The following is a 27,481-nucleotide window of genomic DNA, read 5'->3' as shown; positions in this document are numbered from 1 at the left end:
TAAGAGCATGTAAAGGAAGGTGTGGATGTAAGAAGGTGGAGTCTGTGGGAATAATCAGTCCTCTTGAGAAAATCAAGAGGCGAAAGATGGGGCAGTAGTGTAAGTGAACATAAGTGAGGCCATCTTGTTATGTTAAATGACCCCAGCTCCTCCTGTGTGTGACTACTCACTGTTCTGCACGTACTCTAAAAAAAATTCACATGCTCGCCCGATTTATGGCCTCCACTTACATATGTGCTCCTCGATAGCTTAATAAATTAAGACTTTGTTCTATGAGTTTTTCTCCAGCAACAGGCTGACCACAGGTGGGAAGCACACCTACAAGATATTTCTCATCACTGACGGAAGAAAAGAACAATGAAAGATCCTGGAGTCCATCATGCCAGAAGGCTGACACTTCTAAACCCTCTCCTTACTGTCCATTTTCCCTCTATAATTGCCTCAAGATTCTGTAATCCTTGAAGATGGGTTTTTGAGACATTAGTCACCAGTCTTCCAATTTGCTGGTTAATTGAATTAAAGCTTCCTTTCCCCATCTCTAACTCATTGTGATTGGTCGCCTCAGACCGTGGTGAGCAGAGTGAGCCCATTTCTCAGTATGAGTCGCTGGAAGAGAACACGAGGTCAAGGGATCTCTTTTTTGTAAGTGGGAGAGACTTGAACATATTTAAATACAGACAGAAATGATCCAGTGAACAAGTGAGGTTAAATTTATGTGATAGAAAAGAGAAAATAGTGTAAAATCTTGAAAAAGTGGGAGAGGGGAGAATCCAAAAGACAAGAGGTAGAATTGGCCTCAAGTAGCAAGGGAGAGAGTATCTTCATTGTAAAGGAGGGAAGAGGAGCAGGTGGATGCAGATGTAAGAAGATTTTATGTTGGTAGTGGTGAAAGAGTTCCTGCCTGAGGGCTCCTAGTCTTTCTGTGAACTAAGTGATGCTGAGAATAAGAGTGAAGGTGCTCGTGGGAGGCTGGAAGCTTTGAGGAAAGAAGAAGGTTTAAAACGGTCACTGTGGGTGAAAGAGGGAGTTGATAAAAGCAATGTCATAGGATTGCTGAGCCATCCCAGGGATTGTGTTGCGGCCATTTGAATCACTAAGTTGTGGAGAAGCTAATCTTCCCTGATGTATGACTATCTCTAGCTGCCCGTGGCTGACCACTGTGGGCAAATATAAATAAGCTGGGGGCATTCGGCAATGGATTTTTGCCAGAGGAGTATGAAAAAAAGACAGAGGGATAAGAGAGATCAAGACATTGGAAGAGTGTTATTGATCCTTATTGAAATGAAGAATCATGAAATTTAAGCTGATATGGAAGGAAGTGAAGAGTGGACTAATGGGTTAGAGAAAGCAAATGGTGAATGAACAAGAGGTCCCTGTGGCATCAGAGAACAAGTACAGCAGGAGTAGCCAGATGAATAGGCTGGAAGAGAGAGAGGTTGAGGCCATAATGTGGGATATTTGAATTGTTGACTATTAAGGTTGCGTTCTTACAAATTGTTATGGTCCGAAATGTGTTCCCCCAAAATTCATATGTTGAAGTCCCAACCCCAAGTATCTCAGAACGTGACTGTGTTGGGAGATAAGGCCTTTAAACAGGTAATTATGTTAAAATAGGTTCGTTAGGGTTGGCCCCAATCCAACAGGACCAGTGTTCTTATAAGAAGAGGAGATTAGGACACAGAAGGACGACCACGTGAGGACTCAGTGAGAAGGCGGCCATCTGCAAGGCAAGGAGAGAGGCCGCAGAAGAAACTAAACCTGTCAGCACCTTAATCTTGGACTTCTGGGCTAAAGAACTTTGAGAAAATATATTTCTGTTGCACAAGTCACCAGACTGTGGCATTTTGTTATGGAAGCCCTAGCAAACTAATAAACAAGGTGTAATACTGCCCAGTAGGTGGCTGTGAAAGCATGTGGATAAGCTGTAAAGATCATGGGAAATGAGGAGCTCAAGAAGCTCAGAGGCTGATGGTGTTTGATCAAACTTGTACATGGTATTAACACCATTCAGAATAATTGCTTATGGGGCTGGCCTGGTGGCGCAGTGGTTAAGTGCACACGTTCCACTTCTCAGCGGCCCAGGGTTCGCCGGTTTGGATCCTGGGTGCAGACATGGCACCACTTGGGACACCATGCTGTGGTAGGCGTCCCATGTACAAAGTAGAGGAAGATGGAAATGGATGTTAGCTCAGGGCCAGGCTTCCTCAGCAAAAAAAGAGGGGGACTGGCAGTAGTTAGCTCAGGGCTAATCTTCCTCAAAAAAACAAAAACGACAGAAAAGAATAATTGCTTATACTTGAAGAAAGATAAGAAGAGAAAGAAGAAAGAGAAAGAAGAGAAATTGCTTGTATGAAGAGAAAGATAACCATATTCTCAAAATTTTAATAAAGGGGCAGGTGGTCAGAAGATGACAGCTATATAAAGAGAGAGAAGATGATGTAGCTGAATTATAAAAACACCTCCTTTGAGATCCTTATCTTAATTTTATGAGTTTCAAGTCATAAAGTAATATATAAATATTGCCATAAATAAAATCATACTATACAAAGATGTATAAAAGCAAAGCTAACTATTATACTTCTCTCCCTGACCCCGAACAGATATAATGAATGCTAAGAACTAATGTGTATCCTTCCATGCTTTTATCTTCAGAATAGAATTTTTTTCAGGTTGATAAAAGGGTATTAATTTATTCATTCAGCGAAGACATAGTCAATCCAGATCCATGAAGATAACCAGACACACAAAGAAGCAAGACACCAGGAGTGAGAGTCAGCAACACAAATGCAATAGAAAAAAAATCCATAAAGACTTCAGATGTTAAAATTATCAGACAGAGCCCAAAAAACAATTATGTTTGAAGAAATAAAACAACACCTTGAAACATCTACAGGAAACAAAAAAGTATAAAAACTAACAAAACAAATATGAAAGAGGACAAAATAAAACTACATGACCTAAAAAATAAAAAAGTTGAAATTAGCATCACAAAGTGTGGCTTTAGCACCAGATAAGATAATTGAAGAGATAATAAGTCAGCAGAAAATAGATCACAAGAAATCAGTAAAATACAGCATGAAGGGATTTTTTTTTTTTAAGCTAAAAAATATAGAACAGGTGCTGGCCTGGCAGCACAGTGGTTAAGTCCACGTGCTCTGCTTTGGTGGCCCAGGGTTTGTGGGTTTGGATCCTGGAAGCAGACCTACACATTGCTCATCAAGCATGCTGTGGTGGAGACCCACATACGAAAAACAGAGGAAGACTGGCACAGATGTTAGCTCAGCGACAATCTTCCTCAAGCAAAAAAGAAGAAGACTGACAACAGATGTTCGCTCAGGGCCAATCTTCTTCAGCAAAAAAAAAAAAAAAAAAAAAAAAAAAGATAGGGTAGGAAATTTAGGGGGCTGCCCATGCCGAGTGGTTAAGTCGCGCGCTCCGCTGCAGGCGGCCCAGTGTTTCGTTATCGAATCTGCGCGGACATGGCACTGCTCATAGTCAGATAGAGGAATTCTAAATCACAGGGTACTTGATCAGGGTCTGAGAGAGAGGGTGGAAAAACGAAAGCAACATTTCAAGACAAATTGGCTAAGTTTTTTCCCAAATTGATATGTTACAAATCCATGGATTCAAGCACCTACACACATCAGAAGGAAACTGCAGATCACCAAAAACATAGAGAAAATCCTAAACACAGTCAGAAAAGAAAGAAAAAAAATTCCAGAAAAAAACAAAAACCAAGAGAGCTTGTTAATAGCAGACCTCCAGTAAGAGAAGTTCTGAAGAATGTGTTTCAGACAGAAGGAAAAATTCCAAAATGCAAGAAGGAATAAAGTGGTCAATATGCGGGTAATTTTCAGTGAGTGTTAATTGAATTTATCAATTCAAGATTAATAAGATTTAAGAATATAAATCTCACAAGATATTTTTATTTTTAAAATAGACAACATTAGAAGATCATTCTAGAAAGAAGATAGAGGAAAGATTCTAAGGTGCTTGCATTGTCTGTTAGGAGAGTAAAGAACTAACATTAAACTTTCATGAATTAAGGGTATATGTTAAAATGTATGATAACCATTAAAAGAATAGAAACAGATGTACAACTTCCAAACTAGTAAAAGGAAAAGTAGAGTGATTTTTAAAAAATCAGTCCAAGAGAAGGCAAATAAGAAAAAAACAAGAGTCAAAAAGAAAGACCAAAATAAGATGGTAGATTTAACCCAAATTATAATAGCAATTACATTCGTTATAAACTAATTAAATGCTTCAGCTAAAAGACAAAGATTATCAGATTGGATATTTTGAAAATGCCAACTCTTTACAAAAGGCATACCTAAAACATTCACATTACTAGAGATGAAAAGGTTGCTTCATAATAATAAAATGCTTAATTCATCAGAAAACTGACAATTTAAATTTGTATGTACCTGACAGCATGGCTTCAAAATATATAAAGCAAAGAGTGACAGAACCACAAGGTAAAAAATATGCAATCATAACAAAACATTTTTAAAACATCTCTCTCAGTGACAAGCAAATAGAAAATCAAAATAATATAAACAATTTAACTATACAATTAAAAACTTGAGCTAATAGACATGTGCAGAAACTACATAGAGTTTTAAGAATACATATTCTTTTCAAGCACTGTGAAGAGTATAAAATTTGTCTCAATCAGTTTCAAAGAATTAACCTAGAAATAAATAATAAAAAGATAACTAGAAATTCCATGTATTTGGAAATTAAGAAAACACTTCTAAATAGCCCAAAGGTCAAAGAAGAAATCAAAACGCAACTGAGAAAATACTTTGAACTGAATGATAATGAAAATAATACATTATCAAAACTTGTGGGATACAGCTAAAGCCTATAGCTTTATAAGGTGCACATAAAGGCATATAAAGAAGATACATTAATAATTAATGAAATATAAGTATCCATCTCATGAAATTAGAGAAAAAACCAAAATGAATGCTAAGAATGTATATGTAAGAAAATCATGAAAGGACATAACAATGAAAAAAAAAAAAGCAGAATCAATAAAGTGAAAACTTCCTTGAAAGCACTAATAAAATAGACAATAAAAAGGGGAACAGAGGAAATAAGGAAGGGAGGGTGAGAAAGAACAAATAACCAATATGAAAAATGAAAAGGGGACATCACTACAGATCCTGTGACATTAAGGATATTATGAAAGCTACAGACAATACATTTGAAAATTCAAAAGAAATAAACAAGTTTCCTAGGAAAAAAATACTCTTGCTAAAACTGAATCAATAAGAACTAGATCTATATGGAGCCACAAAAGACCCCAAATAGCCAAAGCAATTTTGAGAAAGAAGAACAAGGTTGGAGGCATCACACTAACTGATTTTAAACTAAAACAAAGCTATAGTAATCAAAGCAGTATGTATTGGCACAAAAACAGACACACTGATCAATGGAACAGAACAGAAAGCCCAGAAACAAACCCACACATATATGGTCAATTAATTTATGACAAGGGAACCAATAACATACAATGAAGAAAGGACAGTTTCTCCAATAAATGGTGTTGGGAAAAATGGACAGCCTCGTGCAAAAGAATGAAACTGAACCACTATCTTACACCATACAAAAAATTAACTCAAAATGGATTAAAGACTTGGATGTAAGACCTGAAACCATAAAATTCCTAGAAGCAAACACAGGTAGTAAGCTCCTTGACATTGGTCTTGGCAATGATTTTTTGGATCTGACACCAAAAGCAAAGGCAACAAAAGCAAAAGTAAATGGAACTACATCAACCTGAAATGCTTCTGCACATCAAAAGAAACCATCAACAAAATGAAAAGGCAACCTACTGATGGGAGAAAACATTTGCAAATCATATCTGAAAAGCGGTTAATATCCAAGATATATAAAGAACTCATACAATTCAATAGCAAAAAACAAACAATTTGATTAAAAAATGGGCAGAAGATCTGAAAAGACACTTTTCCAAAGAAGACATACAGAGCATACAGAGGGCCAACAGGCACATGAAAAGATGCTCAACATTACTAATCATCATGGAAATGCAAATCAAAACCACAATAAGATATTACCTCACACTTGCTAGAATGGCTATTACCAAAAAGACAATAAACGTTGATTAGAATGTGGAGAAAAGGGAACCCTTGTGCACTGCTGGTGGGAAGATAAATCAGTGCAGCCACTATGAAAAACAATATGGAGGCTCCCCCCAAAATTAAAAATAGAATTACCATGTGATCTAGCAATTCCACTTCTGGGTACTTATCCAAAGAAAACGAAAACACTAACTCAAAAAGATATATGCACCCCTATGCTCACTGAAATATTATTTACAACAGCCAAGATATGGAAATAACCGAAGTGTGCATCAATGGATGAATAGATAAAGAAAATGTGGGGGCTGGCCTGGTAGTGTAGTGGTTAAGTTAATGCACTCCACTTCGGCAGCCTGGGGTTCACAGGTTTGGATCCCAGGCATAGACCTACACATCACTCATCAAGCCAGGCTGTGGCAGTGTCCTACATACAAAATAGAGGAAGATTGGCACAGACGTTAGCTCAGGGACAATCTTCCTCAAGCAAAAAGAGGAAGATTGGCAACAGATGTTAGCTTGGGGCCCATCTTCCTCACCAAAAAGAAAACGTGGTGAAATAATATTGAGGCATAAAAAAGAATGAAATCTTGTCACCTCTGACCACATTTCTGGATCTCGAGGGCACTATGCTAGGTGAAATAAGTCAGACAGGGAAAGACAAATACTGTACAACCTCACTTACATGTGGAATCTGAACAAAACAAAACCAAGCTCAGAAACAGAAAAGAGATTGGTTGTTGCCAGACGCAGGGAGTGGAAGTGGACAAAATGGATGAAGGGATCAAAAGGTACAAACCTCTACTTACAAAATAAGTTATGGGGATGTAATGTACAGCACGATGACTACAGTAAACCATACTGTATTGCACATTTGAAAGTTGCTATGAGAGTAGATCTTAAAAGTTCTCAGCACAAGAAAAATAATTTTTCGTAATTATGTATGATGATGGATACTAACTAGACTTATTGTGGTGTTCATTTCACAATGTATACAAACATTGAATCATGATGTTGTACATCTGAGACTGTTATATGTTACATGTTTTAAAAAATTTAAAAAGAACTAGATCTGAATATCACCATAATCATTATCATTGAAGACACTGAATCAATTCTTTAAAATCTCCTCAAAAAAAAAAAAACCCATGCTAAGATAGTTTCACTACCAAGTCTGCCAAACTTTCAAAATTCTAATATAACACAAACTTTTCAAGAGAATAGAAAAAGAGAATATTTCCCAACTCATCTTAGGAGATAGAATAACTTTAATAACAAAGCTTATCATGAACCATAAGGAGAGAAAATAATACCTCAGTCTTATCTATGAACATAGATGAAAAATGCTGTAAAATATTAGCAAACTGAATTTAATAACGTATGAAAAATTCACTGAAAGAGCTAGTTCAAGATATGATAAACCAGTACAGCCACACTCTATGGCCAAGACCCCAGAGAGCAAGGAAGCTAAGTGAGGGGAGCTGGACCTTCTCTGCTGCTCTTTCACCTATGGCCATCTGCCAACTTACTGCATGGTACCTACAAGTCAAGCAGAATGCAGCGTCCTAGAGCTTTAGGCATTCTCTCAGAAAGTAAGAGATGCAAACTGAAGTCTAAAGCTACAAGAAAGTTAGGACTGGAGGGAACACGATCCAAGAGAAAAGGGAAATGCAAAAAAGAGAGCCTGACATTCTGCTGGGCTTTGCCTTCAAAGCATTCAACAACCCTAAGCTGCATGGGAAGAGGATTTGTTCATTTCATCCAAAGAGTCACTTATTGTTTACTCCACCTCCATTTTTGAAAGACACTACCACTGTGTATAAAATTGTGGGTTGGAAGTTATCGTATTTTAGCACTTTATAGTCCCATATCTATCAAAGAAATTCAATCCATTATTAAAAATCCTCCTATGAAGAATAACTCAGGTCCAGAAGACAGAAAAGTCCTATTTTTTATGAGGCCAGAAATACCTTCATTCCAAAACTGGCAAGAACACTACAAAAGGAGGAAATTATCACCTTGCTATGGACATAAGTGTACAACTCCTTAATAAAATATTAGAAATTGTGTATGTGTGTTAAAAAATAGTGAGGTGATGTGTGCCAAGATGACAGGAAGGAGGCTGTTTTAGGCAGAGAAGATCGAGTTCAAAGCATAAAGCATGAAACAGGGAGGAACAAAGAGGATGTAGAGGAGGAGACAGAGAAAGAGACGTTCAGGATGCACAATCAACGGGGCTTGGTGAACCACTGAGGGGCAGGGTGGCTAAAGGTAAGGAAGAGACTGCAGCGACTCAAAATTTTCTCGTTTTGGTAGCAGGGAGAACGGTAGTCCCTGAAAAATGCAGGAGAAAGAACAGGTCTTAGAGAAACTCTAATGAGTTCCATTTAGACACCTCAAATTACCCCCCGAAATCCGAAAGATCACCAAGTTTTGTCAATGCTACCTCCTACATACCTCTTGTCCACACAGTCTTTCACCCCCGGGTCACATCTTATCTGGAACACAGCTGCCCAATAGATTCATCTACTTCTCATCAGGCCCCCTTGTAACTTCTCCACACTGCTGCCCAAGTGATCATGGTAGGATCATGGCTGGCAGAATGGGTCTGTGTGTACCTGTGATGCACCCTTATTGGAAACACCAAAAGTAATAGGCAGAAGCTCACCACATTCAGGAAGCTCCAGAGGTCTGGCCAGTGAGTTGGTGAGGACTAACAGCTATCGCTATTGGGACAACTGAAGTATGCAGCATATCAGATACATATGGTAGTTTACTTCTTCCCCCCCCTAGTTTTATTGAGATATAATTGACATAACATTGTTTAAGATTAAGGTGTACGATGTGATGATCTGATACACGCATATATTGTGAAATGAGAGTAACCTTTTTTGACATTAGGAATTCCCAAATGATAGTATAAATACAAGCGCTAAACAGCAGCACTGCCTGAGATGACTTGAATGATGGTGGGACTTTTTGGTCTCTTACGCCTACTCTCTATTTTTTTTTAACTTCTTATTTTGAAGTAATTTTTGATTCACAGGAAGTTGCAAAGATAGTACAGAGGTGTATCCTGTACCCTTCCCCCAGTTTCTCCCATTGGTTACCTCTAAGTCAACAATAGCAAAACCAGGAAATTGACGCTAATTAAGAATATGTATAGAGTTCTATGTCATTTTATCACATGCGTAGATATGAACCATCCACAGCAATCAAGAAGCAAAACTACCCTATCACCACGAAGATTCCCCTTGAGCTGCCCCTTTATAGTCACACTCACCCCCTTCCACCCATCATTCCTAACCCCCAGCAAATGTTGGTTTCTTTTTTAACTCTCTACCAAGGGAAATTATTGAGAGATACACATGACATTATGTGTTGCGATATAAACCTTCACGTTTTAACACAGTGCTTCTTTTGTAGCTCTTATTTCCTTCATCTAAACCTCTTGTACCCACCACCTCCTCTCCACCTACCCACATACTACCAATTCCTCAAGATTAAGATACAATAATACAAAATGATAACTTACGTTAACTTTTCCCTTTCTTGATATTTCCCTGCTGTATATTCCCAACACGTACTATTTATACCACTAATATTTTAGTCACCAATTCCCTTGTGAAACCTTGTGTTGTTCTGTAATAGAGTTATTTAATTTCTTAAATATGTGTATTTTTTTCTCCTTCAGAAGAGATTGTTTTGTACTGCTTATTAAATCCCTCACCAGTGCCTAGCAAGGATGAAAACAATGAGCATTTGTTATTTAAAAAAAAACAATTTTCTAGATACTACTATATTTTTACAGCCCTTTCCTTTAGAAGAGCTTAAAATAGATTACAGATGTTATTTCAATAATCCTGACAGCACGTCTACGTAGTTCATCAGGATTGTTATTATCCTGGAACCTCGTACAGCATCTGGTTAGACATCTAGTCAATATTCAGATGACTGAATTATGCTATGCTCAAACTTAGGAAATTAAAGGCATTAAATAATATTGTAATCAATACTGAATCACCAATTGTTATTAGGAAAGAGGCAGTGGAAGATTAGAAGAGAAAAAGGAGGTGGAATGGGGGCAGAAGAAAAGTGGAGACAGAAAGATGAGGACAAGTACACTCAGACCTGAGAACTGAATTTCTGAATGTTGGAAGGACTGACAGACCCAAGTCAACACATTCTGATGCGTTGTGTATCTGGCTAAAGTTATCATTGTTGAAGCAAAGCCTGATATAACCCAGTGTTTTGGGAGAGGATCATGGCCACCTAGAGTATGGAAGAGAGAGGAGGTAGCGAGGAGGGCATGGAGCTCCTGAGTGATGCTCTCTACTAGCCAAGCTGAGCAGCATCTCTGGTCCCTCACGGCAGGACCCAGGGTGGGGCTAATAATTCCACCTGCTATTTTCTACCTACCAGATCACTTCATTATGTAGTAACTGAGATTTAAGCATGAAGACATATAAGAATTACTTGCATGAGAGCTCGGAGACCATAATAACTGGCAAACAGGTCCAGGAGTAGTAATATAACCAATTGGCTTATAACCCTTTTCCACTTCAAAGAAGAAGACAGTTTGATCTTTACTCTAAGAAAAAGAGAAATACCCACCAAATATATATTATTATGAAGTCTATTCCATAGAGTACAAAGAAGCATTTAAGAGCTAAAGCATCTCCACTTTATACTTATACCTACAATACTCATATATCCCAGGTGATTCTGGGAAAATTCTTATTTCAAGTATTTGTTTAATTTTCCTTGTGAGAACACTTGACAAACCATGTGTTCCACTCTGTGGTTCTAAAAAGATGATCACCATACCTGTACATAAGATTAATTCACCAAAAAATTCCACAATGCATATGCTCACCTATTGATGCATAAAGAATTTACATGGTTATTCTCTCCATTTATGGCAGTTCTATACAAGAACACACTTATGCTATAAAATATTGATTATACATAAAACATCTTGCGTGGTTCCCAGTTGAAAATTTCTGTTCATTTAAAATAAGCATCAGAACTCAGTTTGTAAGAACATTTTAAAACGTCATGCACAGACTAGAGTAAAGAAATATAAATACAAAGAAAGGAAAAGAATGGATATATTCTCAGAAATGAATATGAGCAAATAAGGCACCATCAAGTAGGAAGACGAACAAGGCAAGGCTAACGTGAAAGTTCAATGGGAAACAAAAGGAGATCTACTACTTACCCCTGTGGCTAGAATTTCTCCATCACGTTCATAAGCTAAAGCCGTGACATGAGCAGTATGGGGTTTGAAAACCTGTTTCAAACGAATCTCTGCGTCCAAAATTCTTTTCCGTCCTGCAAAAACTGTGAGCTTTTTTGGATCATAAAGTTCAAGAATTCGAACAACCCCATCTTCGAATCCTGCAATAATCTGTGCTCCAGTGTAGCTTACCTTGGATAAAAATTATATGCAAGGGATCTGAAATTAGTTGATTAAGAAAGTTGAACTACATAACAGATACCTCTGTATTTTTAGACTTAAATAATTAACATTGACTGCCCATTGGTAGTTCCTTATACCACTTTCCGATAACCTCCACGTATTCCAGGGCAGTTCCTTATCACTGCTGACCAAGAGACAGGTAAACAATGGCAACTCAAACATTCAATGAGCAACCGTTGGTGGAGTGTCTGTCTAGCAAGCGCCAGGCACCTATCACCAGCAACCTGAGCATGAGCACGAACAGTTTCCGTCTCTGTTTTCACAGAATTTATGGTCTAGCAGGGAGGATAGACATTAATCACACAAATGAGTGGGGATTATGAACTGAAATAAGTGCTAAGGGAAAAAACATACTCTCTGAGAGCACATAACAAAGAAAGGTGACCTAGACTGAGGACTTCCTTAAGGAAGAGCTGGTGGAGGTGGGATCAGAAGGATGCCCAGGAATTAACTAAATACAGGAAGGTGGGAGGAGCACTTCTCAGAGAGGATATAGCTTTTGGAAAGGTCATGTGGCAGGAAAGAATGTAACTCACAAAAAATTATAGTTTGACTAGAGCAACTGAGCAAGGCAGCAGGGCTTCCACAAGGGGCTGGAGAGGGAGATAAGCAGGCACCAGGTCACAAAGTGGCTTATGTGTCATTTTAAGGATAGTCTTCATCCAAAAGTAGTGGGAAGTCATTAAAAGGTTTTTAGTTGGGTGTTTGGCTGGGGAGCGGGGTATGACATGATCGGATTTGCTATTTCAGAAAAGTCATCCTAGCTGCAGCATGAAAAATAGATCTGAGATGGCCTAGATAGAATGCAGGGAGACCTTGGAAGAGATGGCTGCCTTACTCCAGGAGAGCGATTGTGGGCACTCAGTCTGAGGTGGTGCAGCAGAGATGAGGCATGCGGACATGGTTTAGACAGAGGTATAATGGCCCTATTTGGTGATGACTAGATATAGGAAATGAGGCAAAGGGAGGTGTCAAGGACAACTGAGACATTTACTGAGACAGGAAACACTGGAAGGGAGCCAGGTGTGTGTGTGGTTTGTTGTCACTATTATTGTTTTGGATGGAGGGGTGGCTGAGGCCAGCAGAAGATCACGAATTTAGTCTTGGACATGTTGAGTTTGAGGTCCTCTGAAGATCTCAAAATGGGGATGACATACAGTCTGCAGCTTCGAGGAGAAGTCTGGGCTGGAGACATAAATCTAGCAATGTCTGCATGCACTAAATCTGCTGTCTTAGAAGGCATTCAGGAGAAAGGCAAGAGTATTCTTTAGAGCAGAGTGATGATCTGGGAGGCTGGGCAGTCATGGGAACCTTGGGAATAAGAAAACTGTACTCCACCTAACTCCATTTGAACGTTGTTCATTCAACAAACATTTACTAAATGTCTAAATGTACTGTAAGTGCAGAGGCACTGGAGGTGCAAAGAAGAATAAAGGATGGTTGTAACCAGGAGGAATAGCCTGGTGGGAAAGACAGACAATAAAGCAAATGATCTTAGTATGTTGGGATAAGTGCTATGAGAGAGGTATACACACAGTCGTTAAAACACACATACACAGTCACAGAGGAAGGAGTGCCTAGCTCTGCTTGAATGTGGGGTCATGGAGGGCTGTGCAGAGATGATGTTTGACATGAGCTGAGTTACAAAGAGTGATGTGAAACCTTCCAGAAAGGCAAGGGGGTATGGAGAAGGGCATTTCAATTCTAGCATAATATCCATGTGATCGCTATTTGGATACAAGGTCAAAAAAGGAAACGTTCTATGGACATCGCACAAAGCATCTCAATAAATGCCTCAATTATGTGGCTGCATTTTAAAGACTTCAAGTGTGAATGTAAATAGATTAGGATGGAGAGGGAGCCAGGTGTGCTAATCCAAATACTCTGTGCTTTCTACTTATTCAAGCCTCGTCATCGTTCTGGCTCGATCCCCCGGCCCGAGTTATTTTCCCAGTCTTGATCCCCTCACGGAAGTCCCCTCCATTCTAGCCATCTCCACATCTATTTTGGGCCTGGAATATTTCTTCTTTGATTTCAACTCAAAACAGTAAGGATAAAACGTTCCCTAAATACTCCCAGGACATTGTATTTAAAACATGGCTGCAAATTCTTTGACCTGCCTCCTGTGGACTGGTGGAGTTTAAGTCCTCCCTCCCTTGAATCTGGGCAGAGTTTGTGACTGCTTCACCCAATGGAGTACGACACAAGTGACATTATGTGACTGCCGAGGCTAGGTCATAAAACGCCAGCAGCTTCTGCCATGTTTGTTGGAACAGGAGATCTTGGAGCCGTGGGCTGCCACAAAAGAAGTGTGTGACGGCCCTGAGCCACGGTGCTGTGATAAAGCCCGGGCCACAGCAAGGAGAGGCCATTTGGTAAGCACTCCTGCTGCTGTCCCAGCCTTCAACCCGGGTGCCAGGCTTGTGATAAAGAAGCCTTTAGGGCCAGCCTGGAGGCATAGTGGTTAAGCTCACGTGCTCTGCTTCGGCTTCCTGGGACTCATGAATTCAGATCCTGGGTGTGGACCTACACAACTCCTCATCAAGCCATGCTGTGGAGGCATCCCACATACGAAACAGAGGAAGACAGGCACAGGGCCACTCTTCCTCAAGCAAAAAGAAGAAGATTGGCAACAGGTGTTAGCTCAGGGCCAATCTTTCCCACACACACACAAAAAAAGAAGCCTTTAGATGATTCCAGGTCCCAAACATTCAAGTCTTCCCAACTGAGGCTCCAGACACTATGAAGCAGAGATAATCCACCCCTGCTGTCACCTGATGAATCCCCAATCCACAGAGTACGTGAGCACATACAATGATTTCTGTTTTACGCCACTGCATTTGGGGCTAGTTTATTACACAGCAATAGATAACTGAACAAATCCCTATGTATAATTTTTTCCATGGCTCTTGTCATTATCTAACATATCACATATTTTATTTATTTTGTTTATTGTCTGTCTCTGCCTCCTGTCTCCCACTAGAGTGTAAGGTGCAGGAGGACAAGTAGCTCCATCTTTTGGTTCATTGCTATATCCCAGAATCTAGAACAAGGGCCAGCACATTGTAGGCACTGTGGAAACATAAGTGGAATGAATGAGATCAGAGTCAGATGGATGGAGAGTAGACACGCAAAGTGCTGTTGGGGAATTGCTTTGTGAATGGGACTGTTACTAACATGCGGGTGGCATAAAGATAGATTTTCCCTAAAACAAGACCAAAACCACAACAAAAGGAAGGCCATGATATGATTTCTATCATATTCTGAATTAATAAATTAATTTAAAATTTTATTCTTCTCTAAAATCCAGTCAGAAAATATCTCTATTTCCAAGAAACAGCACTGATATATCACATTTACCAATAGATTCTGGTAGAAGTTTATCACAATAACAAACTTACCAGCAGGGGCACCCAAGCGAGGGCGGTACCTCCTTGTTTGAATCTCATCTGAGCCAAAGGAGTTTTGCTAGCAAAATCATAGATTCGAACAGAGCCTATAGAAAGACAGTTTTAAAAGGAACAAGTTATACACATAACATCTTTTTAAACAACCTTGGCTCACTTTAGATGTTGAGCATTATAACAAGAAAGTTCAGAAATAATTAAATCAACCGATAATCTAATAGCCTTTCTTTAGTCGAAAATTTACTCGTATACCCTTAATCATGTAATTTGTAAACACGAACAATAAGGAAAATAACTGATGATTGACTGGTGGGTCAATTTCACCTTGTATGGCCCAATAGACTCGCCATGAGTCAAGAAGGAAGAAAGGAGAGGGAAAGAAAAGGAAAAGCATGAATGTGGATAATACCAAAATGAATAGCATCTTCATGAGTAACTGACTGATCGTGTCTTTATTTTAATCTCTCACCATGACCACAGCTGCTGTATTTTGAGCCATCCTCTCTCCGCAAAAACTCACCTGCCTCGCATCAAGAGGCTTCCCTTTGGGAAAAATTCTCAAACGCTTTTAATCAAACACATTTAAAAAAATTGCATTGAAAGCAAAACCAAAAAGGCCAGGTGTATCTTCACGAAGAGGTCCTACTTACAGTCCAAGGCAGTGGTGGCCATGAGGTAGGTGAGAGGAGAGAGGGCCAAGGCTTCGATGGCTCCAGAATGGAAGGAGAAGAGGCATTCTGGATCTTGGGTCTGATCACAAAAAGACAGAGATCTTGTTAGATCTCAAAGATAGGTTAACACAGAATCAAGGTCAAGTCTAAAGAAATGCAAATAGAACCCTATAACACATGTGTGATTTTATCTGAAGAGAAATAAGAAAAAGCGTAATAATAAGTTAGAAAGAGCACCGAGAGAAGTGTGAGGAGGAACCGCACTGGCTGTGCAGTTGATGGCTGTGTGACGTTGCACAGGTAACTCCAAATGCCAGTTTCTGTGTCGTCATCAGTAAAATGAGATGATGGCCACCACCTGCCTACTCACCAGGGTAGCTGCAAGGAATATATGAGATAATATAAATGAAGATGCCATATGTTTATGAGAACTGTAAAGCACTGTATAATGCTTTGTCATTGTCATTGGCCACTTTTTTGGTAAATTTTTGCGATGAGATAGATCTTTTTTATGTAAGATTATAATGAGAGAGAGAGAAATGAATGAATTCTCAGGAGTAGGACATGTTGAACAAGTTTTTGATGGGAACAATGATCAAATATGGAGAAAGATAAAGTATCTTTTAAAGAAAAATAATAGATTTTTTATTATAAAAATTAGGAAGAAAATAAAAACATAGGCAACTTACAATATTTGAAAAACTAAGGTCAAGCTTCCATATGGCTCCACTGGCATCCTAGAAAATTAAACACCTAATAATATTTTACCATTTTGAACTTTTATCAAATTAAGAATTTTCTTCCTATGATTTAGTTAGAGAACAAACAATACCAAAACTTTACATATATTTTATGATGTGATTGAAATTTAACAAAAACAACTTCTATAGATCTATAATCTTCTATATATAGCTATACATCATACAATAAACAAAGCAATCTCATAATATTTATAGCCAGTTTAACATAAAAATTCTAGTTGGTTTTGTGTGTATAAGAGATAGGTCAAGTAAATAACAAAATTCAGGAATTCTTCACTGAAGTATCAACAGTAGTCTTAATAGTACAATGGACTGGGGGCCGGCCCAGTGGCGCAGCGGTTACGTTTGCATGTTCTGCTTCTCAGCGGCCCGGGGTATGCCGGTTCCGATCCCGGGTGCAGACATGGCACCACTGCAACGCCGTGCTGTGGTAGGCATCCCACATATAAAGTAGAGGAAGATGGGCACGGATGCCAGCTCAGGGCCAGGCTTCCTCAGCAAAAAAAAAGAGGAGGACTGGCAGTAGTTAGCTCAGGGCTAATCTTCCTCAAAAAAAAAAAAAAATAGTACAATGGACTTACAGTGACAATAAATTATATTACTACTTTATGTCCAGATAACTTCAAAGAGCTGAGAGAAGACAGCAGCTTACCTGAGCCAACCAAAAGTTATGTCCAGTTTCGTTCATTTTTATCATCGAGAAGAGTTTAACATTCTTGTCTACTTGAAGTTCATTAATGGGCTCGATCTCTAACAATCCAGTGTCATCTATAGAATCAGCAGTGTCGATTGTCTCAAAATCCCATATCTTATAACATAAGAAAATACTTTAATCAATTAGCAGTTTCTGAATATATATTTTCTAAGCCAGAAAAGGCCCCAATTTTTTTTTTCAAAAGTCGTTTCTTCTTGTTTCATGAAAATTAATAATGAGTAGGTGTAATTAGAACATCAGCCAAAACCCAATCCCTGGGATTTTGCTCTGAACTGGGGGATGATAAATCATAGTTTTCTTCGTATTTACAGAGATTAGTCAGAAAATACAGCCCTAATAAGAGTTCTATTTTGCCCAAGTAAACTTTATTTCAAGGTTTCTGTCGGGTCTTTTCTGCATATAAGGTGGCAATGAGGAGGAAACGGTTCAGTCATTGAGCAAGACATCATAATAAGCCTTGTTTAATACACAGTGGTGGGCCGCTGGAAAGGGAAAAGATATCTTCTTGCTTAATGACTCAAGCACTACCTTCCTTACAAGCAGAGAAAACGCATGTAGATAACGTCTTCATGAGAAAAATGTTTCTCTCTTATCATTGAGTTAGACTGTATAAAAGGATTGCTGTTCTTGGAGTAGGAGACCAGAACGTTACAGGAAGGACGAGGGAGCACAGCTTCACCTCACGTGGCACAGAGACCCAGAAGGACTTCCTCCGTGAAGCGCCAAAGCCCAGTCTGGATGGTTCTGCTGACACACCCTGCTGTTGCCCTAGACCCCATAAGTCAGACTTTGAGAAAGTAACTTTGGGAAGACTGGTGTCCCACAGATTAGCCTCGTGGGAGAGAGGCCCACGTCCCAGGGTCAGGCTAATTCCCAGGAGTTGGGGTAGGTCTTTCGTAGAGGGTAAGAGGTAGAGATTTCCAACTTAAAGAACTGAAGAGATGAGGGCAGACTTTGAAAAGAGATGCAAGGTTAGCAATCAGTGGTGTCCATGAAGGATCTTCTGTGAAATCTTTAACTTTTTTTCTCTTGATATTTTCTTCCACTTGGTATTTTGCCATTTTGGAGCAACATATATCTCCGAAGGATAGTGAATATATTGTATAACAAAATAAAGGACATAAAAAATTCTCAGAGTAATGAGTAAAGTCTTACAAGATTAAATTTAATATGGTAAATGTAAAAAAACTATACTTGGGTTCAATAAGGCAATGGTAAAAGGACAGTCTGTGAGAGACATGGTTCAAACAATGCATTAGACATAGTAAGCTCAATAGGTGTCAGAGTGACCAGGCTATGTTTAAAAACACAGTCTTGGGGCCGGCCCCATGGCCAAGTGGTTAAGTTCACACGTTCCACTCTGGCAGCCTAGGGTTTCACCGGTTTGGATCCTGGGTACAGACCTAGCACCGTTCATCAGGCCATGCTGAGGTGGCATCCCACATAACTCATCTAGAAGGACCTAAAACTAGAATATACAACAATGTACTGGGGAGCTTTGGGGAGCAAAACAAAAAAAAAAGATTGGCAACCGATGTTAGGTCAGGTGCCAATCTTTAAAAAAAGACAAAAAAAACACACACAGTCTTACTTCTGGTAATACTACCTCCTAAAAAATGTCAGGAGAACACTACCACTTTCTTATGAAACGCCTCAGGAGGAATATGTACCAAGGGGACCACAAGGCAAATGACAAGACTCCAAGTTTGCCAGCAACAGCAGGGTGCACGACACAGGTGGGTGGGAGAAGAGGTGTAACGATAACCAGGGGACACAAATGCTGGAGCAATGTTCCAGCTTAGCGCACGCTCTGGGGGGGATAGTGTCCAGAGGTGAGGACAAGTGAGTCCACTAGTGGAAGGAGCGACGAGGGAAGCATCCGTAGGCAGACCCTATCAGCTACCCTTTGAGCATATTTCTCATTGTAACTTCAGTAAAAAGTAACCAACAAATGTTTGGCACTTTTGTCCCCTAGAAGATGACCCATTCATACTGGCATTTTAGAAGGCCATCTGTGTCCGCTGTTTATATCCTGCTAACATGGGTTTTCATTTTCTGAAGCTACTATTTCAACAACAGAATCAAGGTAACAAAAGGTCCCCTCAGAAAATTTCAGTGCTAAGATGCTGTAAGTTAATTTTGACTAGAATCTAAATACCATAAGAGAGGCAATATTTAAAATGAATTTGCCCTGGGGGTAAATGACCAGTGATCTCCTTCATAAAGCGATCTTTGTGAGAAACAGAAATCCGATAAAACCAATTGGATGACCTGCAAGGCTTAGATGTGGATGCTGCTGTCCGAGTATCAGGAAACCTTACCCTGATGCATCCGTCTGAGCCGACAGTGATGACTTCGCCCTCATCCAGCACGATCTGGTTAATGGGACCCTGGTGACAAGACTTCCGGGCAGCTCGACAGAGCTCAACTTTGATGAGGCCGGCTTCCCAAACCAGCATGTTGCCCCATTCTGACCCCGAGAGCACCTGGCAGGTGTGCACAAAGAAAGAAACGTGCGTTACAACAGACAGACGTATGTATTTATGCCTCGAATAGCAGGTGAGAATTATTTTTTAAAGATTATTTTTCTTGATTACGAAAGCAAAAAATTTTAAATATGGAACAATAAATATAGAAACGAAAACTTACTACCCCAGAAACAACCGCTAATCATTTTTTGATGTATTTCTTCTTAATGACATGCATAGTATTACATCATTGTGATTAGGCTGTATGTTGCTGGTGATTTTTCAAATATATCTATGATATATTTCTCTGTACATCTTTTAAGGACATAATCCAGGAGTGGAACTACTGGGTCAAGAGTTAGGGACATGTTTAAAGTTCTTGATAGGTGAGATTCTATTTTTTAAGTGTGATTATATCAAATGTTATAAGATGTTCAACAAGCTGTGAGGCCCTTACTGAACTCAGCAGATTACAGGATAACAGTATTCCATTTCAAACAAAGATAATCATCTGGAACTATCTCATAGTAATCCATTTAACCCAGCACTTCCCAAAGTAGGCACCATGAAACATTAGCTCGTAGAATGTTCAACAGGTGTTATATAATAAGTAATACTAATTGAATATTGACTCTGTGCCAAGCGCTGCTTGAGCACTTTATGCACATTAAGTTATTTAATCCTAAAAACCATACACACTAGGTACAGTTATGGGGATACCATGTACAGTTGTGCAGGTTGGGCATTCTATTTTCCCAAAAGAGACAGTTTTTCTCATTCACACAAAGAAATCATATGGCCCAATGGAAGCCGTGACTATTCTTCTTCCCATTTTACAAAGGAAAAAACTGAAGCACAGAACAATTAAGAAGCTTGCCCAAAATTATCCAGAAGAGTCAGTTCTAAACCAGGCACTGTGGCTCACAAGTGCCTGTTCTGACTGACACTGCCTCAGAAGACAGATGCTGGGATAAACAGAGTCAAGCACGTTTCTCTTCTCCAGGACCCCTTGCAAGCTTTAAGACAGAAGTGTCCACTGGGAATCACTAGGAAGAATCTCTAGATACAAAGGAATTCGACCAACAAAGTCTTCTGTTCACAGAGCTTCTGTGCAGACTAATGTTCCATGAAACGCCCTTTGGGAAACTGACCGAATTCTCGCCTGCCTGCTCTTGGATTCTGCCTCCCCATTTCCCTCTCCCCAGAGTAACCTATGACCTTACTCGTCTTCTCCACCTCCTGAGTCTACCTATTTTTACCTGTTCCACCCGGTACTAAGCCTCAGCCCACTTGCGGTAGAGTCTTCAGTTAGACTTGAGTTCTTCTGTCCAGTCACTAAAGCCACCAAAAGCCATCACAGCCTACACGGCATCCCTTTCTGAAGTGTCACTTGGGTCTAGCTTTCCTTTTCCATTTGTCCTGACAAAAATCTAGGCTCGCCTCACTTCTTCTTAGATGAAAGCAACCTCTTCCTCCTAGCCCATCCCCCTTCCTCTAATTCACTTGGCACGCTGTGGGCAAGGCACCTACAACTGCTTTCACCTGCAGCTCTACTCGTCCCTCTGCCTCGGACACTAGGACCCGCCCATACTTCTCAAATTCCCTACTCTTTCCCAGCACGAATGCTTTATTCTAAGTAGCCCTCTAAATATATGGTATTTTTTTCCTAACTCTAAACATTTCCTTTTGTGGTTCTCTCACTTAAAATGGCTTCTTTTCTCCCCTATGTGTACACAAACCTGACTGCACCTTTTTAAGATATAGCTCACACCATGTTTTTAACAAGGGTTGTAGTGATCTTAGCTTAATTCTTACAGTATTCAGAATTTGAAGTTGGAATGATTTACGATCATGTTATAGGCTTTTTATTTCCTCCTATACACCATGATTTCTACTTGAGAATATACTCCATGAGGTAGATGACTAGACCATTTGGTTCCTTAGAGTAACACATATTTGTATCCTAGCATTTACTTATAATTGGGATGATCACAAATAATACTATGTAACTCATCCTAATAGGAAACCAAATACAATATTAATGGAGAAACGATCCTATACGAAATATGCCTATAAATTTTATAAGAGGAAGAGAGGAAATAAACTAACAATATTAAAGAATAAACTAACAGATGAAAGTTTCAGTGTTATAGATGCCACTGTACAGTGGCTCGATCTTCCTGAATAATCTGACAACAAAAACAAAAGCCACAAGACAGTGTATAACTTTTGACCCGGTGAGTCCCCTTGAAGCATCACGGCGAAGAAAAGATAAACATTATAAACATTGCAACTCTATGGCATGATTAAAAAGACGACTATCTCACTATGTTAATATATGGAAATGCTTGCCTCCTTTGTGCGTACAACAAAGGAAAACACAAACAGAAAATGATGCATACACGTGGATTATGACAACTTCATGGAAATATATTAATTAAAATTGATAATCTGAATAGGGAAATCAAATGTTTGTTATATTCACAATTATCGTATCTGTTATTGCTAATATTGGCAGTGCTTTTTAGAATGTATAATGTGCTTTCTTATGTGTACGTCACTTGAGAACCTGATTTTATTATTGTAGAATTGTGGCCGTGCTCACCTTCCCATCGGGGAGCTCCATGTAACCTTCTATATCAGTAGTGGCTGTTTTACCAAACCGCCCTAGTAAACCCTGCAGCTTGAGACCAGTGAACGTTAGAGCCATTTCCCAGAACCTGCAAACAAACAGAAAGAGACCTGAAGGTACCTCAAAGGAGTGTTATCTATTTTTATTTTAATATCACCCAGGCATTTACATATCTCCTAGTCACATATGTTATTTATTCATTCATCCGATTAATATATATTAAGTATCTACCTATCAGGCAAAGTTCCAGGCAATACAAATTCAGCATTGAGCAAAATAGACCAAAAAGACAATTTTCCTGCCTTTGTGGATCTTATATTTTAGAATGTGTTGTCCTATGCAGTAGCCACTAGCCAAATCTGACTATTTTAATTTAGATTTAGAGTAATTAACATGAAATAAAATTTAAAAATCAGTGTTTCAGCCAGAGCAGCTGGTTTTAAGTGCTCAATAGCTACATGTGGCTAGTGTCTGCCGGACCGGACAGCACAGAACACTTCCACCATGGCAGAAAGTCCTACTGGATGGTACCATTTTTGAGGATGTAAAAATTTTCCCAAAAACTCCAATTTACTTGCTGAGTGATTTTCTTGATCACACTGTGCCTTCATTTTCTCATGAATAAAATGGGAATATCAGTAGCACCTACCTCACATAATTGCTAAAAAAAACCCTTAGAACAGTCCCTGGTACATAAATCAGTCAATAAATGTTAGTTATTACTTACATTTTCTTACTAACAGTCTAAACAAATGAACAGTACGAATGATGAAAACTATGTAGAAAAAAGAATCTGGCTTACCAACTGGATATAAAATAGTTAATGGAAGGTATCAAAAGCCAATAATATGAAGCCAAAAGCCTGAATAACCAACATCCTTCTCCAAGGCTGTTGCAGGTCCCCTGACCATACGTTTCCATGTTCTCTGTACTTCTTTTATAGCACTGCACACGTGAAATTGTTCAGTATCTACCTTTCCCCAAAGATATAGTGTGCAGAAAATATGCACTTCACTAAATGATGGGAAAACGTAAGGAATTGGAAATTTTTAGCCTATATCTAGCAGAGGATTATTTGAGAATTCCCCCAAGGTTACATTTGAAAATCTGTTCAATTAGTCTATATTTCTAATGAATTCATAAGAAGAGGGCCAGGTTTAAAGTGGAATAAGAGGAATTTAGGACAGATGAAAACATCTGTCTCATGGACACTGGGAACCAAGCCGTGGTCAGCTCCAGGGTGGTGGTAGAAGGTTGTTAAAGAAATGCGTGAGACAGGGTATAAGAAAGACAGAGAAGGACAAAATCAGTCCACCCTGGAAGCAGATCAGGGTTTGATGGAACAAAAAAGACGTGGAATTTAGAGCCAGAGACCTGAGGGTCGTGTGTCAGGAATGACTCCGTTATAATTCTGTTTTACAGATGAAGACCGAGTTCAGAGACGTCAAAATGACTTACCCATCACACAATATTGCTACAACAAACTTAACAGCGGAGCTGAAAGCTCAATATGAGTTTGCAAACACCATGCCAATGTTAGTAAGACATTATACAAACTCTTTTAGGAAGTGAAGCCTCCAAGAAGGCGGCAGGCTAAATTTAAAATCCCTTCCTTTATCTATGCTGTTTGCAGCAATAAATCCCCATATCGAATTAGAAAAGCTACATTACTAGTTAGCTTTAAAAAGAACACATTTAAAAATTATCCTAATGTTAACAACCTCAGCAAAAATGTCTCCAGCTGGTCGATCCTCTTAGAAAATACCCTTACGATAATCTACGAGCACCTGTATCGGTCGCATGACCTACTTGATGTGGCCTGATCCCGATGTAGTAAGCTGCTCGTCATCTTCAGGATTGAAAGTAACCTTAAAGACTTCCTGAGAAAAAGCTTTTGTCCTCAGTATGGGCTGCTCTTCTTTCCAATTCCAGATGGTCAGTGTGTGATCAGGGTTGCCTCCAACAGAGGCCAGCAAGGTACCATTGTAGTTAAAGTCCACATAAGCATAGCCCAGATCAGTCCCATCTGCAAGGATGAATGGGAGTCCAATGAACAGGGGCAACATTTATTTCATTTTCAAAAGTGTCTTATCAAAGAAAGGAGGGTGTATATAGGGAGGGAGAGAGAACAAGCAAGCGTCCTTGGTGATGTGTATTGATGGAAGAATGCCAAGAATCTCCTAAAGAAACAGTTCCAAAATCATTCATCACCCTTGGCTTTAGAATGAATTACATGATAGGTAGGGGAAGGAGGAAGAAATCTTAATCACACTTTGCATGAGAAAACCATTTTGGGAATATATTCCGTTTTATGAAGTGGGGGAGGGGAGACACAAAAGCATGTTAGGTGGCAGAAAGAAATCAACCTATAATTTAAAATTTGCCATTGGAAACTTCACAAAATAAAAATTGTTGACTTCAGGTTTCTGGTTACACATGTAAGGAGCTTGGAAGTCACCATTCTGTCCTAAACACGCGAAAAGCTGACGACGCTGAAAAATCAACAGCTCTTCTTGGGTCCCTAAGAAGGGGAAAGACACAGGACAAACTGCTGTCCCCAACACTGGAGAGATTGACAGGTGAATACAGGGATTTGCAACCTACCAAGGTAGGGATTCAGGAGGAAAAACAGCCAGCGCTGGGGTAGTGGGACCTGAACTGTAACTGACCAGTTGCTGGAGGCTCAGTGTGGACAAGTCTCAGAGTTAAGAACTCCGGGGGGCCCAGTCATAAGGTGGTCCCAACAATACTGTGAGATTTACCTCCAGGAGCTTGACCAGCTTCCCACAGCAAATGCCTGGAAAAACCCCCTTGGGCTTCTGGCAGGGAGAGGGGAAAAGGAACCATTTTGAAATACACCAGCGCACTCTGTTCTTCTTAATAAGGCCTGTCCTCAGGGGAAACTAATTAACCAGAGCCTTACCTGCTGGGTATTATCACAGCCTAACTCACCTGGGAGAAGAAAATACGCAACTCCAGCCCACTCTTGCCGTCCTGTCCCACACGAGGTGGGGGGAAATACTGAGAAATATTTGTGAAGTTCACAGTCCAGAGGCAGAGGCTCACCAAAAAATTGAGACCTAATCCTAGGACTATAGAACGTTTTGCCTCCCCCCAACAGCTCACCACCATGTTACTAACAGCCTGTTTACAGCAGTTCTTTTTACCCACTACATCACGTCTGGCTATCAAGAAAAAATTACAAGGCAGACCAAAACGCAAAAAACACAATTTGAAGAGACAGAGTAAGCATCAGAACCACACATGGCACAGATGTTGGAAGGATAAGAGCAGGAGTTTAAAACAACTTTGATTAACATGCTAAGGGCTCTAATGGATAAAGAAGATGCAAGAACAGATTGGCAATGGAAGCTGAGAGACAGAAATCACAACAAAGAATCAAAACGAAACGCTAGAGATAAAAAGCACGATAACAGGGGCCAGTCCCATGGCCTAGTGGCTAAGTTCAGCATGCTCCCCTTTGGTGGCCCAGGTTTGTGAGTCTGGGATACCAGGAATTGACCTACACCACTCATCAGCCATGCTGTGGCAGCAACCCACATATAAAATAGAAGAAGACTGGCACAGATTAGCTCAGAGCTAATCTTCCTCAGCAAAAAGGAAGGAAGATTGGCAACAGATGTTAGCTCAGGGCTAATCTTCCTGAAGCAAAAGAGGAGGAAGATTGGCAACAGATGTTAGCTCAGGGCTAATCTTCCTCAGCAAAAAAAGAAAAAAGAAAAAACCACTGTAACAGAGATGAAGAATGTCTTTGATAGGCTTATTAGAAGACTGGACACGGCTGAGGAAAGAATCTCTGAGCTACAGGATATAGCAATAGAATCTTCAAAAACCAAAAAGCAAGAGAGAACACAGACTGATAGAAACAGAATTTCCAAGGACTGTGGGACAACTACAAAAGGTGTAATATATATGTAATGGGAACACCAGAGGGAGAAAGGAACAGAAGAAACATTTGAAACAATAAAGACTGAGAATTTCCCTAAAATCATTGTCAGACGACAAACCACAGAACCAAGAAGCTCAGAGAACACCAACCAGGATAAATGCCAAAAAACTACAGAAAATGAAAGACAAAGAAAAAAATCCCGAAAAAAACCCAGAAGAGGACCAAAAAACCTTACCTATGGAAGAATGAAGACAAGAATTACATCCAACTTCTCCTCAGAAACCATGCAAGTGAGAAGAGAGTGGAGTGAAATAATTAAAATGTTAAGAGAAAAAAACCCACCAGCCTAGAATTCTCTACCCAGTGAAATTATCCTTCAAAAGTGACAGATAAAGACCTTCTCGGACAAACAAACCTCGAGGGAATTTGTTTCCAGTAGACCTGCTTTGTAAGAAATGTTAAAAGAAGTTCTTTAGAGAGAAGGGAAATAACAGAGGTCAGAAACTCAGATGTATATAAAGAAAGGAAGAGCATTAGAGAAGGAATAATTGAAGGTACAATAAAAAACTTTTATTTTTCTCAGTCCTAATTGAGCTAACAGATAACAGTTTGTTTAAAATAATAATAAAAATGTATTCAACTATGTATGCTTATGTATATATGTATGCTTATATATAAGTGAAATAAATGCTTAAATATAAGCAGGCTTATATATACGTGAAATGAATGACAGCAATGCTACAAGGGACCAGAGGAAGGAATTATGATTATTTTATTATTATAAGGTACCCACACTACATGTGAAATGGTATATTGTCATTTGAAAGTGGTCTTGGATTAGCTGTAAATATCTATTGCAACCTCTAGGGCAACCATGAAAAACAGTAAAAAAAAAAAAAGAAATACAACATTTGCTAAGAAAGGAGAGAAAATGGAATCATATAAAATGTTCAATTAAAATCACAAAAGGCAGAAAAAGAAGGGAAGACAAAAATAGAAACAAAGAGCAACAAATAGAAAATAGTAGCAAATATGAATGATACTAATCCAACTACATCAGCAATCTCTTTGAATGTCAATATCTAAATACATCAATTAAAAGAGATCATCACAGTGGATCAAAAAACATGACCCAACTATTTATTAAATATAAAGACACAAATAGATTAGAAGTAAATGGATGGAGAAAAATATACTATGCTAACACTACTGAAAAGAAAGCAGGATTAGCTGTATTAATTTCAGACAGAGCAGACGTCAAAGTAAGGAAAGTTATCATGGATAAAGAAGGACATTACACAATGATAAAGGGATCAATTCTCCAAGAAGAC

The 27,481-nt window shown here is 39.3% G+C and overlaps 1 protein-coding gene across 9 annotated transcripts in view; it reads right to left on the bottom strand.

The window, feature by feature from the left end:
- Positions 1 to 27,481, bottom strand: part of CFAP44 (cilia and flagella associated protein 44) — a 105,192-nt gene that overhangs the window by 55,145 nt on the left and 22,566 nt on the right. For 7 of the 9 annotated variants that reach the window (XR_011528961.1, XR_011528959.1, XR_011528960.1 and 4 more), the window contains 9 exons: positions 24,050 to 24,266; positions 22,214 to 22,328; positions 19,462 to 19,626; positions 17,078 to 17,233; positions 16,354 to 16,401; positions 15,644 to 15,743; positions 14,988 to 15,082; positions 11,326 to 11,535; positions 10,585 to 10,695 (listed from right to left, as the gene is read on the bottom strand). Coding sequence is in view for 6 of the 9 variants with exons in the window: in XM_070581937.1 (XP_070438038.1) it covers positions 10,585 to 10,695; positions 11,326 to 11,535; positions 14,988 to 15,082; positions 15,644 to 15,743; positions 16,354 to 16,401; positions 17,078 to 17,233; positions 19,462 to 19,626; positions 22,214 to 22,328; positions 24,050 to 24,266 (1,217 nt within the window). In the remaining 3 variants the exon portion in view is untranslated. The remainder of the gene's footprint in view (positions 1 to 10,584; positions 10,696 to 11,325; positions 11,536 to 14,987; positions 15,083 to 15,643; positions 15,744 to 16,353; positions 16,402 to 17,077; positions 17,234 to 19,461; positions 19,627 to 22,213; positions 22,329 to 24,049; positions 24,267 to 27,481) is intronic. The other 2 variants (XM_070581940.1, XM_070581939.1) reach the window with 1 other exon arrangement.

The sequence above is a fragment of the Equus przewalskii genome, chromosome 18 (assembly GCF_037783145.1).
Source record: "Equus przewalskii isolate Varuska chromosome 18, EquPr2, whole genome shotgun sequence".
Lineage (NCBI taxonomy): Eukaryota > Metazoa > Chordata > Mammalia > Perissodactyla > Equidae > Equus > Equus przewalskii.
This window is presented reverse-complemented; position numbering and strand designations above follow the sequence as displayed.